Source organism: Leptosomus discolor, chromosome 1 (assembly GCF_034619465.1).
Source record: "Leptosomus discolor isolate bLepDis1 chromosome 1, bLepDis1.hap2, whole genome shotgun sequence".
NCBI lineage: Eukaryota > Metazoa > Chordata > Aves > Leptosomiformes > Leptosomidae > Leptosomus > Leptosomus discolor.
In genome coordinates this window covers 178267687-178283869 of record NC_141391.1, presented here as the reverse complement: position 1 = coordinate 178283869, position 16183 = coordinate 178267687, and the positions used below count along the sequence as shown (strand labels likewise).

Sequence of the window (16183 nt, the reverse complement as noted above, 5' to 3'; positions counted from 1 at the left end):
TGTTGAAAGACTGAAATGGTTGCAAATGTAGGTGCTAAGGAGTTAAGAAAAAAAAAGAATTTAGATTGACTATGTGAACTTTTATATTTGTAGGTGATCTGACAGGAAACCATGCTGTATCAGGACCCAGTGTGCTGTGAATGTGCCTGTTGTCTGAACAGTCCCTACCTTATTAATTCCCATACGTGAAGGTGCCTGGTGCAGGCTGTCAGGTGGCCTCGAGGCTGAATGCCATCTTTGAATTCCCTCCCTGCCAATGCCACCAGAGCTGCTATGAGATGCCAAGCAAATCACATAAACTGACATAGTCTCATTTAGTCACTAATTGCGTGTTACTAATTTTCTTAATACCCAAACTAAGGCACCTGTGACCAGACTCCAAACTGTATAAAGTGTTCACTGCAATAAGATACAATGGGAACAGTGCTTTAAGTGTGTGCAATAAAACTGTTAAGTATACTTGACATTGAGAGGTGTCAAGATAGGCACCCAGAATTAGTCTGTTTCTCTTGTTCTCCACTGTCTTACATTAAAAGAGTAGTATAACCTAATCTTGCAAAGATTGTGAAAAAGAGCTTCACTAATATTTGCAGGGCAGTAGGTGCCAGTGCAGTGAATGATGAATTATGCACCTGAACTAGAAACCTATTTGTCTTTTGTAGGAGCACATGTACTACTTTTATTTTTATTTAGGTCTGACCCTGCAGAAGATTTTCTGTTTTCTTTCTTATTTAAATTAATGTAAAATCGGATTGTTAATATAGCGATCAAACAGCCTGTGGGAAAGTATATAATAATTATGTGTTATTGTTCAGTCTCAACATAGTTATGAAGTAATACAACCTATCTGCCTTTTGAAATGAAAGTAGTAAACAAAAAAATTATGCTAAACAAATCTCATGTCTTAATCTTCATTCTGTTTTATTTGCTTAAGCTCCTGTTTGTAGCAGTATTTGAAAACTTCACAGTCTTTATTACTTAAGACTTGGAATCTTTGCATAAGCTAAGAAAATAATATAATCCCCATTTTATGGACTTGGACTTAAAACATGATCAAGATAAGCCTGTACACGTTAAAGGACATTGGTGTGTGAAAGTTAGGGGCTTACATTTCAAGCTTATAGGTGCCAGCCTTTAGACTGAAGTCTGGACCAATCTCCTTATATTGTGAATGACACCTGAGAAAGTCTCATCCAAGCGAGCCAGCCAGGTAGGCAGAGTGTCACAAGACTGTCCCCTGCGGTAGCCTTCTACTAACCAAGAGGGAATTTTCTGAGGCCAGGGGTAGGTCTGCGATGGTGCCTCTAAGGTTCCTCCCATACCTTTCACATTCAGTGGCTGTAGGGTGAAAGGCAGAGCAGACCCAGCATTTGAAGACGGCTGGCATGCTTCGGCAACGTCTGTTGCCTCAAAGGCCCTGAGAGACCTGAGCAAAGGCACAGGTAATTTCTGAACTGTGTTCCAGCTTAGGGGTGACCTTGGTGTGAGCCATGGAGCCCTGGCAGTCCAGAGCTTTCTGGGCAGGCGGCGAGGCACCCAGGGAAACTTTACAGGCAAAATAAAACTATATTCAGCATTAGGCAGGTGGCAAATGAAAGTTTGCAGCATTGCGGTTTTTGAGCTTTGGTACCTGGGCTCCATCTCAAACACCGTTAAATGCCTTTTCTGCGTTTGCCAAAAGACACGCGGTGTAATGCAGTAAGTTGAACCTTGATTTTTCTTGTATGTACCTAATTTTTTCCTTCCCTTCTGTTGTCCTATTCCTTATTATGGACATATTTGGCCACTGTCAAATTGAATGATTTTTTGCATACTTGGTTGGCTGACTTTTTTTTTTCCTAATTTGCTGATACAGTCAACTGTGCCAGTAAAGCAATTATGCAAAATTGTGTATAAAGGTTTAATGATACAAACCAGTGTTCATCACAAATCTAATTGTGATTCTTACCATCTTTCCATAAACTAAATGTTTTTAGCTGTTTGAATTAGGATCTTTGTGGTTAATACCTATTTTGTTAAAAAATATGTTTAGTAGCAGATAAAGGAATATTTAATGCACATATCACTGTTCACTTTGGAAAGAAGTAATGAACAAAAATAGTGACTTGGAGGTGTTCAGGTGTTCAGATAATGGTTTATATGCTTTCAGGTGGTGATTATGAGAAGTCTGCTTTATTACATGTCTCATTAGGTTACACTGTTATCTGTTTTACATTACAGATGATAACTATGTATGGTTGATTGTGCAGTGAGTCTAATACAACACAAAGATAAAAATATAAAGGTGGACATAGTAACAAAGCAGAATAACATGTTTGCATGCTTCAAACAAAGAGATAGTGGGTTAAAACAGAATTGACAAGTACAGTATACTGAGGTTTAATATCTGGTTTCCACTCAGATAACTGAACTGGTTCAGGAAAAGAGCAGTAAAGCAATACTTGGTAATGCTTTCACTGAAGCTGAAAATCCCATTGGCTTTTCTTGGTCCGGAATAGAGCATTTAGAAACATTTCAAAACTGATATTTCTCCTTCATGTTTGCATTGATATTTTCTGATTTCTGCCCTGCTGCTTGCCTAGGAACCCTGGCTGGGATTTAATCCTACCACAGAAAGTATTAGCAACTAAGATATTGTTATTAGGACTGACATTTAGTAGAGTCTCATTTGTATCAGGTCATTATGTACTGCAGGGAGAGATCTTCTGCCACAGCCACTAGAGACGAAGCACGCACTGCTTCCATCAGACAGCGTATGAGGAGGGCGACCGAGAAGTGGCTCTCCTTTCTGTGCCTTTCTTGGTTAACAGTTCTCAGCTGTATCTCATCTTTGCACTAAGGAAGCATTAAGGACTGTAAGGACAGGGAATAACGAATAACCTGGTGGTGCTTTCCGCTGCCTCCTTAATCAGGGTCACATTTGAGTGCTGAATTATGAAGGTGAGTTCTGTTCACTTGGGTGCTCCACTGTGGTCGGACGTATGAGCTGTTTTATACTGAACACAGCACTCTGTGGCTTGTATAAACAGCTTTAATTTACTGCTTTCTGAAAACAGAGGCCTGGAGCAGTCATCGAGGTTTCAGGAATGTTAATTGTTTGTGTACATGAACGAGCTTATAAATGGTTGTTTTTGCAGTCTTCCATAGCTCATCGAGGGTAACTGTGTCACTGCCAGAGAAAAGAGAACAATTTTTTTTTTTTTTTTTTCCTCCACAGTCTACTAATACTTTCAGGGCTCGATATAATGTGTCTTTAACAAACCGTGAACTTCTCTCCTACTGAGCCACTGCATTCTGCCTACATTCAGTGTAGGCAGAGAACCATTATACTAATCCACTCTCCCATCATATCTCTAGCAAACACATGTAAGTGTTTTCTTTGAATATTTATTTTGATGCAAGGAGTGTTAAGTCTTTTATTTGGCAACACAAACAAGTAGGAGATTGTGACTTCTGAACTTCGTAACCTTAATTGTAGAAGTTCTGGTTTTCAGCTACTACATGTTTTGACAAATATATGATAGTCACATTTGGCTTTAAGAGAATAATCCTGCCACCTCACAACAACCTTAAAATAGTTCATCTCAGCAGGTAGGATAGCTTTAAAATGTAGATGCTGAAATAACCAGTCTTTTGCTTTGTTTTTTAACAGGTACGGTTATATGCAAGGCCTGATGCAATCCGAAGAGGGTCGGGGGACTATGCTCTAAATATTACAAGGAGACTCATTGAATTTTATGAAGATTATTTTAAAGTGCCCTATTCCCTGCCAAAATTAGGTAAGATTTCCCCTAGAACATGAAGTTCACCCAGAGACAGAAGATTAAGTCAGCTTTTTAAAAGGAAATTTAAGACTGGAGTGTACTAGATTTCAAGGTAAGGAATATTTGGGTTAATTTAGAAGGATCAGTAAGTAAGGAATTTTTCATCTCTTACTTGCAGAGGAAGGGAAGCCAAACTGTTCCCTCTCCAGCCTCACACTGAAAAGAGCAGAAAGCAGACAGTACTTTGTTAGACAAAGACATAGTTAGGTAATGGGAAGAGAACTCGACACCTTTCACTGATAAGTGCGTTGGGTTTTTTGATGCTATTTATTTTGGTCCTTACTTTCGTTAAATAGCCACTGGGAGATATTTGTTCTGTAGTAGTTGTGTCTTGGTGCCTCAGCCTTAGGTGGGGAACAGAATTGAAAATATTTGTGGAAACGGGGAACCTGTAACAGTGCAGGGCTGTATTTTTTTTTTGTGCTGGCTTATGTAGTTTATTAATGATGATTAGTCATATGCTTAATTGTGTTGTTGCTTATTGAAGAAATTGCTTTGAACTTGTTTTGCTACGCAAGTGACCTAAATGTAAAAGCTGTCAAATTCTATTATTTTTAAAATAGTTTCTTCTGGTCCTCCCTTTCACCACAATCAATTGTTCTCCTATATACATACTTTACACCATATTATTACACCCTCCTTCCTTTGGAGCATGTTTGATCAAGATCCAGAAAAGCTTGTTGCTCAGCATCAGGAAGAAAGCCTGTGTTTGATCAGAAGTGTTAGAGTTGGAACCACAGGTGATCCTCCCAGGAACTCAGGGTCTATTTCATTAAATCCCTTGCCTGCTGAGTAGCTTTATTAGTCTTACAGCTAACAGTGTAGGAGATAGATAAAATAATTGATGTTGCTAGATGAGGGTGTGTCGTGATTTAAGCCCAGCTGGCAACAAAGCACCACGCTGCTACTTGCTCACTCTTCACCCCCCTCCCTGGTGGGATGGGGAGGGAAAATATAACAAAAGGCTCCTGTGTTGAGACAATGACAGGGAGAGATCACTCATCAATTACTGCCACAGGCAAAACAGGCTTGACTTGGGGAAAAAAAAAATTCTTACCAATCAAATCAGAGTAGAATAATGAGAAATAAAATCAAATCTTAAAAACACCTCCCCCCATGTCCCCTTCTTCTCAGGCTCAACTTTACTCCCAGTTTTCTCTACCTCCTCACCCTTCAGTGATGCAGGGGGTTGGGGAGTGAAGGTTGCAGTCAGTTGAGCACACGTTGTCTCTGCTGCCTTTCCTCCTCAGGTTGAGGATTGCTCTCACGTCCCCTGCTTCAGCATGGAGCATGTCTCCCAGCCCATGGGAGACAGTCCTCCACGAACTTCTCCAATGTGAGTCCTTCCCATGGGCTGCAGTTCTTCATGAACTGCTCCAGTGTGGGTCCCTTCCACAGGGTGCAGTCCTTCAGAAACAGACTGTTCCAGCGTGCGCTTCCCATGGGGTCACAGCCTTCTTTGGACGCAGCCAACTGCTCTGATGTGGAGTCCTCCACAAGCTGCAGGAGGATATGTGCTCCACTGTTAACCTCCATGGGCTGCAGGGGGACAGCCTGGGGAATCTGTGCTCTGGCACACCTGATCCCTCCACTGACCTTAGTGTCTGCATAGTTGTTTCTCTCATGTCCCAACGCTCCTCTCTCCACAGCAGGTTCCCCAGTAATTTTTTTCCCCCCCATCTGAAATACACAGAGGTGCTACCACTGTCACTGTTTGGCTTGGCCTTGGCCAGCGGCAGATCTGATTTGCAGCCAGAGAAGCTTCTAGTGGCTTCTTACAGGAGCCACCCCTGTAGCAGCTGCCCTGCTATCAAGACCCCACTACACAAACCCAGTACAGGGTGTTCCACGAATTTTTTATAAGAATGTTGTGGCACGTGTTTCTTGTTGTCTTCAAATGATGGGTTACAGGCAGTTCTGGAGGAATATGCAGATGGGTTAAACATGGCATGTGCATCAGACTTTCTGTGTATCCTCTTATACCTGGCTTTGGGTATGTAATGATTATTTCATAAGGGAAGTTATGGACTTACATGCACCAAAAACTTAGAAGGAAAAAACTAATCAGAAACCGCTCGTTGAATGTAAAGGATTAACATCATTACTTCAGGTAGTTTACTGAGGATGCCAAGTAGCAACAGGCAGTAGTGACTGTATCTGCTTCAGAGTATCTTTCACAATTGCAGCATAACAGTCTTTCAACTCAACATTCTGTATGCTTTATCATTATGCTGTGGCATATCTCTTAAAAATATCTAATGGGAAATGTGTATGTTCCAGTTTGGATCTCTTTGGCACAGAACAGCAGGAATAGTCACAAGTAAAATTGTATTTTTTCATCAAGTATTTGGAGTAGAATTGTTGAGTTAATATGAAATGCTGCTTGAAAACTTCAGTTGTTCTGTAGTGATACTGTAGAAAGTAGTTTGCAAAGTTTTGTGTACTATAGTAAGGTTGAATTTATTTAATGTGACTATAAGGAAAATTTCAGAATGCTTTCAGTGACCTATGTATTTTTTAAAGTTTGATTTGTGTGCGAACGTAGATATGTTTGTTCCCAGTTCAGCTGAACACAGGATCACTGTCTTTAAGCATGTGCTTGTGTCTTGAACCCAAAGGAGTGCTGAATTTTCTTTTTTTTTTACTGAAAAATGGAAGGTTAGGGACAATAGTCTGATGTGTGAATAGAAGGACTAAAAGAAAGACATGTGTACAACATGCCTCTGTGCTCTAAAGCCTTGGGACTGTCACCTGATAAAACTACTGACACCGCTGCAAAGGGTTGCGTGCTTCATTAAGGTTTTAAGGAAATTCAGAATGTTTTTTGTGGGACATTTTAGGAGTTTTTAATTTGATTTATAAATGAAATGTGAAATGTCTTCAAATGGAAGTGAAAATTGGAGAGTGTAGCTTAAAAAGTTTTTTAATGACAGAGTCGGTTTTGTAGAAAATGTTCTATTTCTAACAAAGATGTTATAAAAAATGAAAAAATTTAATTTATTTTCCAGCTCTAACAGGAGTGAACTTAAACAAATGTAATTATTTTGGTTGTAAATACAATTTGTGTTTTCAAGATAACTACATTGTTGAAATACTGACCGGTTTACTATGCAGGTGCTGTATCAGCTACTGAGTGATAGGTTGTTAGTGTCAGTGCTGTATGCTGGGGCGTGTGTGTGGGGACAAGGGACTTGCAACCCTTGGTGAAGTACTTCCGTCATCTGTGTGGTCATCCATTCAAGCTCTCTAGATGGTTGGAGTATCTGAGGACATTTAGGCTCTCTTCAGATGTGTTGCTATATCAGAGGGACCTCTGTGCATTTGTTCATCTCTTATATCCCTGAGGTCCATTTTCAAGGATCCTTGGCATTTGAAACTAGTGCTCCTTATCTGAGTTCGTAATAAATCAGCTAGTGTTCTTTCTCCTGGTGCTCTTGACTACTTCACTGTTTTTGACCAGGCTTTTTTACTGTAACTGCATGCAGTCAGATGTCTGTGGTTGCTGTTGCCAGTTGTGGGCTCCTCTGACTTCTTGGCAGCCCCTGTTACTATTTGGAACTGTGGAGAATATGGGGGAACCTTTTTGTTGCCCAATGACTAAGATTATTTTTTTTTTAGGTCTCATGTGGCCTGTACTGACTTCTGAATGCACTGGAACACTAGATTTGCTTGCCAATTGATGTGAATTTTGGTGATAATTGAATTGGGGATTTTTCTCATTTGAATAACTAGTTTCCACAGTTAAAAGTTCTGCTTAGCTTGTAGATATGTGCTTTTTTCCCCACATCATACTCTGAACTGGAAGGTGCTTGTGTAGGGTTTTAAACTAGTAATTTTGGTATGAATTTCATTTCTGAAAGATAAGTCAGGTCTTTAAAAACACCAGATTTTTTCCAAGGCTATGTCATTATAAACACTAGTTAAAATGAGGGGTGGATAAAGCGTTGGGTTTTATTTAATTCCCAAAAGATACGCCATAGGGTTTTTAATTGTGTTTCTATGATTGGTGAATATAAAATATATTTCTGCATTTGTATCACATATTTATTTTTAATCCAGTTTGCAATACACAAAAAAAATTCTTTGTATACAAAGAGTTTCTTCTTATGAGGATCTTTGAGACTGGAATAGTTTACCTGTGGGGAGTGATTAGGCAAGCAAGCACTCTACATGTGGACAGTTGTGACTCTTAAGTTGTGATTGATTTGAGGTGTAGAGGCAGTGTCTTTTCCAACTAAGCCTCAAGTGCCACCCAGTGAAGTTAGAAAGGGACAGGTTCAGAGAACACAAAAAGATCACTGTTACTGCAGCAGGTGGTAGATTTGTTAAACTCCTTGTCAAAAGAGATTGTAGATGAGAAAAGATTATAGAGGTCCAAAAAAGAGACATGGACAAGTACTTGGAGAGGTGCTCCATGGGAGGAAATCCCATGGTTTGAAAACAGAAGCTAGGAAATATTCAAGAGCGATGCTATTTATACTTCCCTGGTCTTACTCTTTCCTGAACATCTGCTTGTGGCTGCTGTTGGAGAGGAGAACGCTGACTAGGCAGTCTTTTTGTCTGAGCTGGCAAGGTTATCCATATGTTCATAGTCTTCCAGTTTCCCAAGTGTTTCTACTAAAGGGCCGCAGGACCTCTTTTCCAGAATTCTTCCTGAACTGAAACGTAAAAACTTTATAAGGCTCCAGTTATGAAAGACTGACAAAACTTCATGTGTGGTGCATGAATGAGCCATTTGTGTGAAGATTTTTGAGTTTCTGGACCTTTTTGGTGTTTTCCTCACCTTAACAGCATTGTAGTATCACAGTATTAGTAGGATGCATTTACTGCTTCTCTGAAAACTCATTTTACTACTCAGTTTGTTTTGTTCTGAGTACTGTATTTAGACTCCTGTGTAATAAATGTAACCACTATGGGTTGTGTGACGGAACAGTCCCTAGCAAGGTGACCTCTTCCTGCCACTGGTCCAGCTGACCTGGAATTGCTGTTTTAACACCAAGCAAGATAGCTCATTTTTCCTTCTTTGTCTATAAAATGAAAGCGATAATGAATACTTTTTTGGTCTTGTTTTTACAGTAGTTGAAAATGATTGTCAGCTTGGTTGTCTCTTGATTAAGTTGTTGCCAACCTGAAAATTTAAGAAATGTTGATCTGACCTCCAGTATGGCAAGGCTTGTAGAGTTTCGTAGTGTTCTTATGACATCATAGCTGTAATGTCTGTCTGAACTGAATGCAGTATTTCTGAAAGATGTTCAGTCTCTTCCACTGAGAGAGAACCCATCACAACCCTATAGGAGAGAAGGAAAGGAACATTAGACTGTTAAGTCTGAATGAGTTGTATGGTCTTCTGAGTCGAGAAGAAGTGTAGGAAGGGAGATGCCCTGGGAGTGGCACATATGACTCCTGGAATGAGAAAGGGTGGGAGAGGAGGCACTAAGGGATTGATTCATGTGCCTAAACATAATTAACTGGTACTGTTCAAAATGCCTTGGGGTATCCTGAAGACCCTTAGCTGCTGCTCCTGCTGGACTCCAGATGAGATCCTGTTGGGCCATGGCTGGTCCATACCTGACATCTCCACGTGGATTTTTTTTTTAATAACTTTGAGCATCTCAATTTGGGCTATCACCCATGTTTAGGCAGCAGAATTGAAACCTAGTATTTTCTTTGACCAGGTACTTGAAACAAGCCTCTGCACACAGAGGACTGTTTGTTGATACAGGGCATTCATACACAGAATGAACTATGTCACTTTTACCTTGACCTTTGAAGCCTCAATATTGAGGTTGTTTTTTTCCTTTTGAATTTCTAAACTGTGAGCACTTCAAAACAGCAACTGGTCAGGGCTCTAGAGGGAAAAATTCCAGCTCCAGCCATAGGAAAAAGCAGTTATTTCTCAGAGCAATGCTTTAAAATATGAAAAGGAACTGTGAGTTACTAAACTGAAACAAACTGTGTAGGAAATCAGGCCATCGTATGACATTAAGAAGGTAAAAAATAGTCTTCACTTAAGACTTACTCTATGACTCTAAACTATTTTAAACAGTAAGCCAATTAATTCCAGTAATTAGTATAATACAGCTCATAATGGGCATTGTAGCTCGTTTTGGAAGTTGAATAAGGGCAACCTGATCTCTTTCTGTTGACTTGGCACGACAAGTCTGATATTGTTTGCAGGAGATAGGAAAAGTTACATATAGTAATAAAGCAGGCTTATATAGAATAAAAGTGAATGGGTCCTGGTGGAAATAATTCTGAGTGAAATGTTTTCTTTTCATTATGCAGTGATTTCCCTCCCCTCTTAATTGTGACATGAATAGAATCCAAACCTCTCAAACAAGAAAAGTGTGCAGATAGTAGCACTATTGCCAGTGGTAGTTCAGTCAGCCCACAGTAAAAGGAAGGTGACTAAATCTGACAGCATCCCCACTGGCTACTCGGATAAATCAACTTGGCTTTTAAATGAGTAATTAGAGAAGGGGAAAAAAAAAAAAAAAAAAAAAAAGGGATGATGCTGTTAGGAGAGTGAAACAGGATGTGGGATTGTAGGAGACTTCATGGAAATGTCAGGGGTTTTTTTGAGCCATGAGAATCCTTCATCTGAATGTAAATATTTTTTTTCCTAAGCTGCTCCTCAGTAAGTCATTTAAGCAGTTAGTACCAGTTCAGAAGTGGGTGCACTGAATTTTTGCGGTGTCTAAGTTCTTTACCTTGTGAGAGATGTAGATGCCTTCCAAAGATGCACTGTATCATAAGTTAGGAGATAGAAATCTTCCCTACAGAGGTACCAGTGAAGCTGTCTCTGCTGACTACAGAGAGCGCAAACTAATCTGCCTAGTTAAAATTTGATTTCTGATGTTTAGATAGCTAAAAAGTGAGGTGAATCCTGTAGGTTTTATGAAATAGGGTAAGATCTTTGACAGACATAGAAACTCCCAGAAATTATGGAAATCACCAGGAAGCTGTGTGAATTTTTACCTGGTGCGAGATGGTTAAATGCCTAAAAGCACATGAATCCATAATACTTTTTAGATAGCTGTGGCTAAAGTAGTTTTCATTATAGCTTCTTTCACTCTGCTTGAGCAGAGCTCTCATCCGTGATTGTCTTCTCCAGGGCTGCTAGTGATTGTCTTTTTGTTAGCTTAATCCTACTGTTCTTGACCAGAAACGTTAACTTATGAATATCAGGTTTTTGAAGGGTAGTACTGATTTCTGCTGTAAAATAGTATTGTTGGAACCAGAATCCTCTTGACCATGTCTAGCTTTTGAACTTTTTTTTTTTTTGAGAGGCTGATGAAGATTTTTAATAACCTGTTAGATCTGTCATTGGAGAGGATTCATCAGGGGCTTTGACCAGCAGCTGAAATCTTTTACAGCAGCAACTGTAGCTTTGTCTTAAAGAAGCATATGTAGGAAAAAAGCTTAGGCCTTGCCCCCAAATGAACTTCATGTTTGTAGAGGCATTAGAAACTGTGGTTTTTATTATGGCGTAAGAGCTATGTGTCAGTAGGATATCAGGAGAGTTACTTTCTGTACATGGTATGGCACTATGAAAGCATGTGGGTATCAGAGCTGCATGGTAGAAAAACAAATTTAGAAGAGTTTGGAAGAAAGAGAAATGACATCACTGAGGATACGGTGATAGATTTAGATGGTGTTCATGGAGAGTGGTGTGTGTGAATCCTTGAGCAGCGTGTAGGAAGGTTGGATTGCAGTAGGATGTGCTAAACTAGGAAATTTTTCCTTTTAAAAGTCACAGAATCACAGAATGTTAGTGTTTAGAAGGGACCTTGAAAGATCATCTAGTCCAGCCCCCCTGCTAAAGCAGGTTCACCCGGAGCAGGTTGCACAGGACTACGTCCAGGTGGTTTTGGAGTATCTCCAGAGAAGGTGACTGCACAACCTCTCTGGGCAGCCTGTTCCAGTGCTCTGTCACTCTCACAGTGAAAAAGTTTTTCCTTATGTTAATGTGGAACCTCCTGTGCTCCAACTTGCACCCATTGCCCCTTGTCCTGTCATTGGCCATCACTGAGAAGAGCCCGACTGCATCCCGCTGACGCTCGCCCTTTATGTATTTATAAACATTAATGAGGTCACCCCTCAGTCTCTTCTTCCCCACACTGAAGAGACCCAGCTCCCTCAGCCTTTACATCATAAGGAAGATCTTCCACCCCCTTAATCATCTCTGTGGCTCTGCACTGGACTCTTTCAAGCAGTTCCCTGTCCTTCTTGAACTGAGGGGCCCAGAACTGGACACAATATTCCAGATGGGGTCTCACCAGGGCAGAGTGGAGGGGGAGGAGAACCTTTCTCAACCTACTGACCGCAGCCCTTCTAATACACCCCAGGATGCCATTGGCCTTCTTGGCCACAAGGGCACATTGCTGGCTCAAGGTCATCCTGCTGTCCACCAGGACCCCCAGGTCCCTTTCCCCTTAACAGCTCAGTCCCCAACCTATACGGGTACATGGGGTTGTTCTTTCCCAGATGCAAGACTCTGCACTTGCCCTTGTTATATTTCATTAAATTTCTCCCTGCCCAGCTCTCCAGCCTGTCCAGGTCTCTCTGAATGGCAGCACAGCCTCCTAACCTGTCAGCCACTCCTCCCAGTTTTGTGTCATCAGCAAACTTGCTGACAGTGCACTCTATTGCCCTGTCCAGGTCATCGATAGCCTTTTCTCTCAGAATTGAGGTAGAAACCTGATACTCTCTAAGTCTGAAACAGTACAGAACTGTTACCCAATCTGCTGAAATATTTTTTCTTTCCATGTAAAAGTGAAATGACTGTTGTTGATGTAATGAAACATAGTGTCCACCTATGCAGTCTTCTACAGTGAGTGATGTTTAAACAGCACCTTCAAGATAGCTGTATATCCAGGGATAGAGCTAACAGAATAACAGTAACATGTTCATACTGTCACCATTTGAGTAAACATGAAAGTTTAGTGAGGACTTACACCCAAAATTATAGAGAGTCAAGTATCTGGTTCATATTCATAATCATATGAAAAATTTTAAATAAAGAAAATTTCAAATTCAAATAATTAAGGTTTCAGTTTTCATTTAACACTACAGTTTTAAGTGTGGGGAGAAAAACAAGGATACTGTGGTGACTTCTGGTTTTTTTGTCTTCTATGGGAAGCACAGGCTTTCCTGCCTGAAGAGTGAATCTCAGCAATATCAAGGTGTGCTGATGAGGGGATAAAAAAAAAAAAAAAGCCAGATAAGAGTTCTGTCCATGTCAATCATCAGTATAGTTCACTCAGACTTTTTTTTTATATGTGCAGTTTGAGTAAAGGACAATTTTATTCTTTTCTAAGAATTTTTGTTGTGAATTGGTTAAAACGGGAAGTTTTAACAGTAACAATATGTTTCATCAGTATTTTCTTCTCATTCAACATTGTGGTAAAGGCTTTTTGGCCTCCTACATTTCATTTGGAAAGAGAATCACAGAGTAGCAGGGGTTGGAAGGGACCTCTGGGGATCACCTAGTCCAACTCCCCCGCCAAAGCAGGTTCGCCTAGAGCAGGTCACACAGGACTGCATCCAGATGAGTTTTGAATATCTCCAGGGAAGGAGACTCCACAGCCTCCCTGGGCAGCCTGTTCCAGTGCTCTGACACCCACAGAGTAAAGAAGTTTTTCGTCATGTTCAAGCAGAACTTCCTGTGTTCCAGCTTGTGCCCATTGCCCCTTCTCCTGTCGCTGGGCACCACTGAGAGGAGCCTGGCCCCATCCTCTTGACACCCACCCTCTAGATATTTGTAAGTGTCGATAAGGTCTCCTCTCACTCAGTTTCAGGCCAGACTCACAAACCAGTCTAACAGGAGCTATAAATGAGTACAGAGGACTCTTTCTTCCAGTCCTGTCGATAAACATGTTTTCTGTGCTAGTTTTAGCTCTGTCTAGTGTTATGCTTGCTGAACCCTGTAGTTGCTGTGTTGACTCCCAAGCCCTGAAAGAGCTTATGTCATGACAAAGCCTGTTCAGACTCTTATTTCAGAAACACATTTTTATTTAGCTTGAAACTCACAGAGCAACAGCAGTGTAGCATATTTCATTGGCTGAGGCAGGCTAGAAAGGCTTTTCTCTTGCATTTTCCCCTCACTCCAGGCACTTAAATGGTTTGCCTGGCTCCCTGCCTTCCTTCTCTTAGGGTAGACCCGATGTTCGAAAAGTTAGTTAAGTGTTTTAGGGTGCTTGTCCATAGTTTCAGAGCCAATCTGTAGCTTCTGTCACTTATTCAGAGTCTCTGAATGGCTGGAATGACGACTTCCATGCAGAAAGACTAAAAGATAAGACCAAGAGGAGATTTCAATAATACTTGCATTGTATTGTTCCTTTTTCAGAGACAGCAATTGTTTTCACAGCAATTTTGAAAACCCTGCCATCATTTTCATGCTGATTAGGACTTTTAAGAATGTGTGATTTTAATTATTTTTCATATCAGTATCATTGCTAAACTTCAATGAGAATGGAAAACAACGGGGTTTTTTTTTGGTTGTTTGGGTTCTTTTTCGTTGGTGTTTTTTGTGTGTTGTTTTTTTGTTTTTTTTTTTTTTTTTTTTTTTTTTTTTCCTGCAGCACTAGAGATGTGTTCCTGTTAATTCCCCGTGTTTTCAGTTTTAGAAGGATTGTGCTTCTTTGGGGTAGTTTGTTACACTCTCCAGATGGTATTGTGACAAAGTTTGTTTTCCATTAGATGCTGATTTGAGGGCACCAAATATATTACTTCGAGAAACAGAAGTTTCACTAAGCAAAACTGATGAGAATGCACTTTGTCCACTGACTCGCTTAAACTGACTTACATTTGCTTTTGTTTGTTTTCTTATGTTTATCTTGAAATATGCATATATATTTAAAATTTTTGCGCTTATTCATGCTTACTATAACACCAAGATCAGGACAACTCCTTAATTGTCACTACCAACAACATTTTTCCTCACTATGAATCTTTTGTGCCAGAAAGAAAATAGATGAGGGAAGTACAAATCCCCCCCCCCCCCCCCCCCCAATATCTATACAATTCTTATTTCCTTATAAATTTAAAACTTAAGAGTTATGCATTACTGGTGCATGCAGTGAGAGTTACAAAAAAGTAACCACTTACTAATAATGTCCTGAATATTAGAAATATTTGAAAGTCTGCATTTAGATGTATAAAATGAGCTTTTGCATCTTTCTTTACTGTAAAAAAGTAGATATGGACGTAAAGAAGATACATTTTCATATATCATCAAAGAGCTTGAGGAGTTTCTTTCAAGAGATTATGACAGTGTCTTGAAAAAGATTATAGCACATTAAAGTGGGACTTAAATAGGGCAGAGATTTCTACTCATACAAAAGATGTGAAGAAGTGTATAACTACAGAGCTGAATAAACCTATTGCTGCTGCCTAGATTCTGCTGGCTTAGTTCTAAACCTTCCACCTGTACTAGCTAGTTTCTGTAAGCTACTGAAATTCAAAGGGATGTATGTGCTCACCTTTTATTACTTTTGCTAAGGATATTGTAACTGAAAAGATATCCTAACACAATGAATTATGCTATGTTTGCAGCACCGTGCCTGAAGCAACGTCACTTTTGCATTAAGGAAAGCAGTGACTGTCAGTATAAAGATGAAAATATTAAGATGGCTGAACAACTTTTGCTGAAACAAGTGAATTGTCACAGTACATTCTGCCTGCCCCCCCGCCCCAGCATGCTGGCAAGCTTCGTAAAATGGTATATGGACATTAAAACAATCGCTTAATAAAAATGCTGTGGAGATCTTTGACAGATACTGCTAAACTTGCTTTCCCTGTTCTCCCTTGCCATATATAAATTCTCCTTTTCTTTGCTTCTAATTTATTTAAATGCCATCTGTTTGTGTATTTAAAATGTAACATTTCCAGCTTCAGGATCAGTTCTGTGAAGACTGTGTTTTCCTTCTCTCTCTTTGATTCTTATCAGTAACACTTCTAGCAAAGCTGTTCTCATGAAGATATATATTTGTCAGAGTGATAGCACACTTCAGAAAGTGTATTAAGCTAAACCAACTCCCACTGTTCAACTCAAAAATATGTTCCTTGTCATATGCTACTCCTCACTGAAATTAAGATCGGGCAATATTTTAGTCTAAGGAAATTAAATCACTTTTTCTCCTGGTGTGTTCAGCTTTGGCATGGCTGAGCATACTTCTGCTGTTGTACGTTATTGGGCAGTTGAATCCCAGAGTGGGTTGGAGGTGGAGGCAAGGGGAAAGATGCACAAAGATGTGCAGAAGAACTTAGAAATATGTTCTGGAGACCCTTGTTGTAACTTGCTGCAGCTACTGCTGTCTCTCTGTGTGGCTTAGGTAAACCTTTAGAAACTGTTTCAG

At 40.0% G+C, this 16183-nt stretch overlaps 1 protein-coding gene across 1 annotated transcript in view; it reads left to right on the top strand.

Annotated features, from left to right (window-relative positions):
- The window catches only part of TRHDE (thyrotropin releasing hormone degrading enzyme), a 215340-nt gene that overhangs the window by 36743 nt on the left and 162414 nt on the right, over positions 1–16183 (top strand). Inside the window, exon 3 of the mRNA XM_086471708.1 lies at positions 3653–3779. Within this exon, the coding sequence (XP_086327834.1) occupies positions 3653–3779 (127 nt within the window). The remainder of the gene's footprint in view (positions 1–3652; positions 3780–16183) is intronic.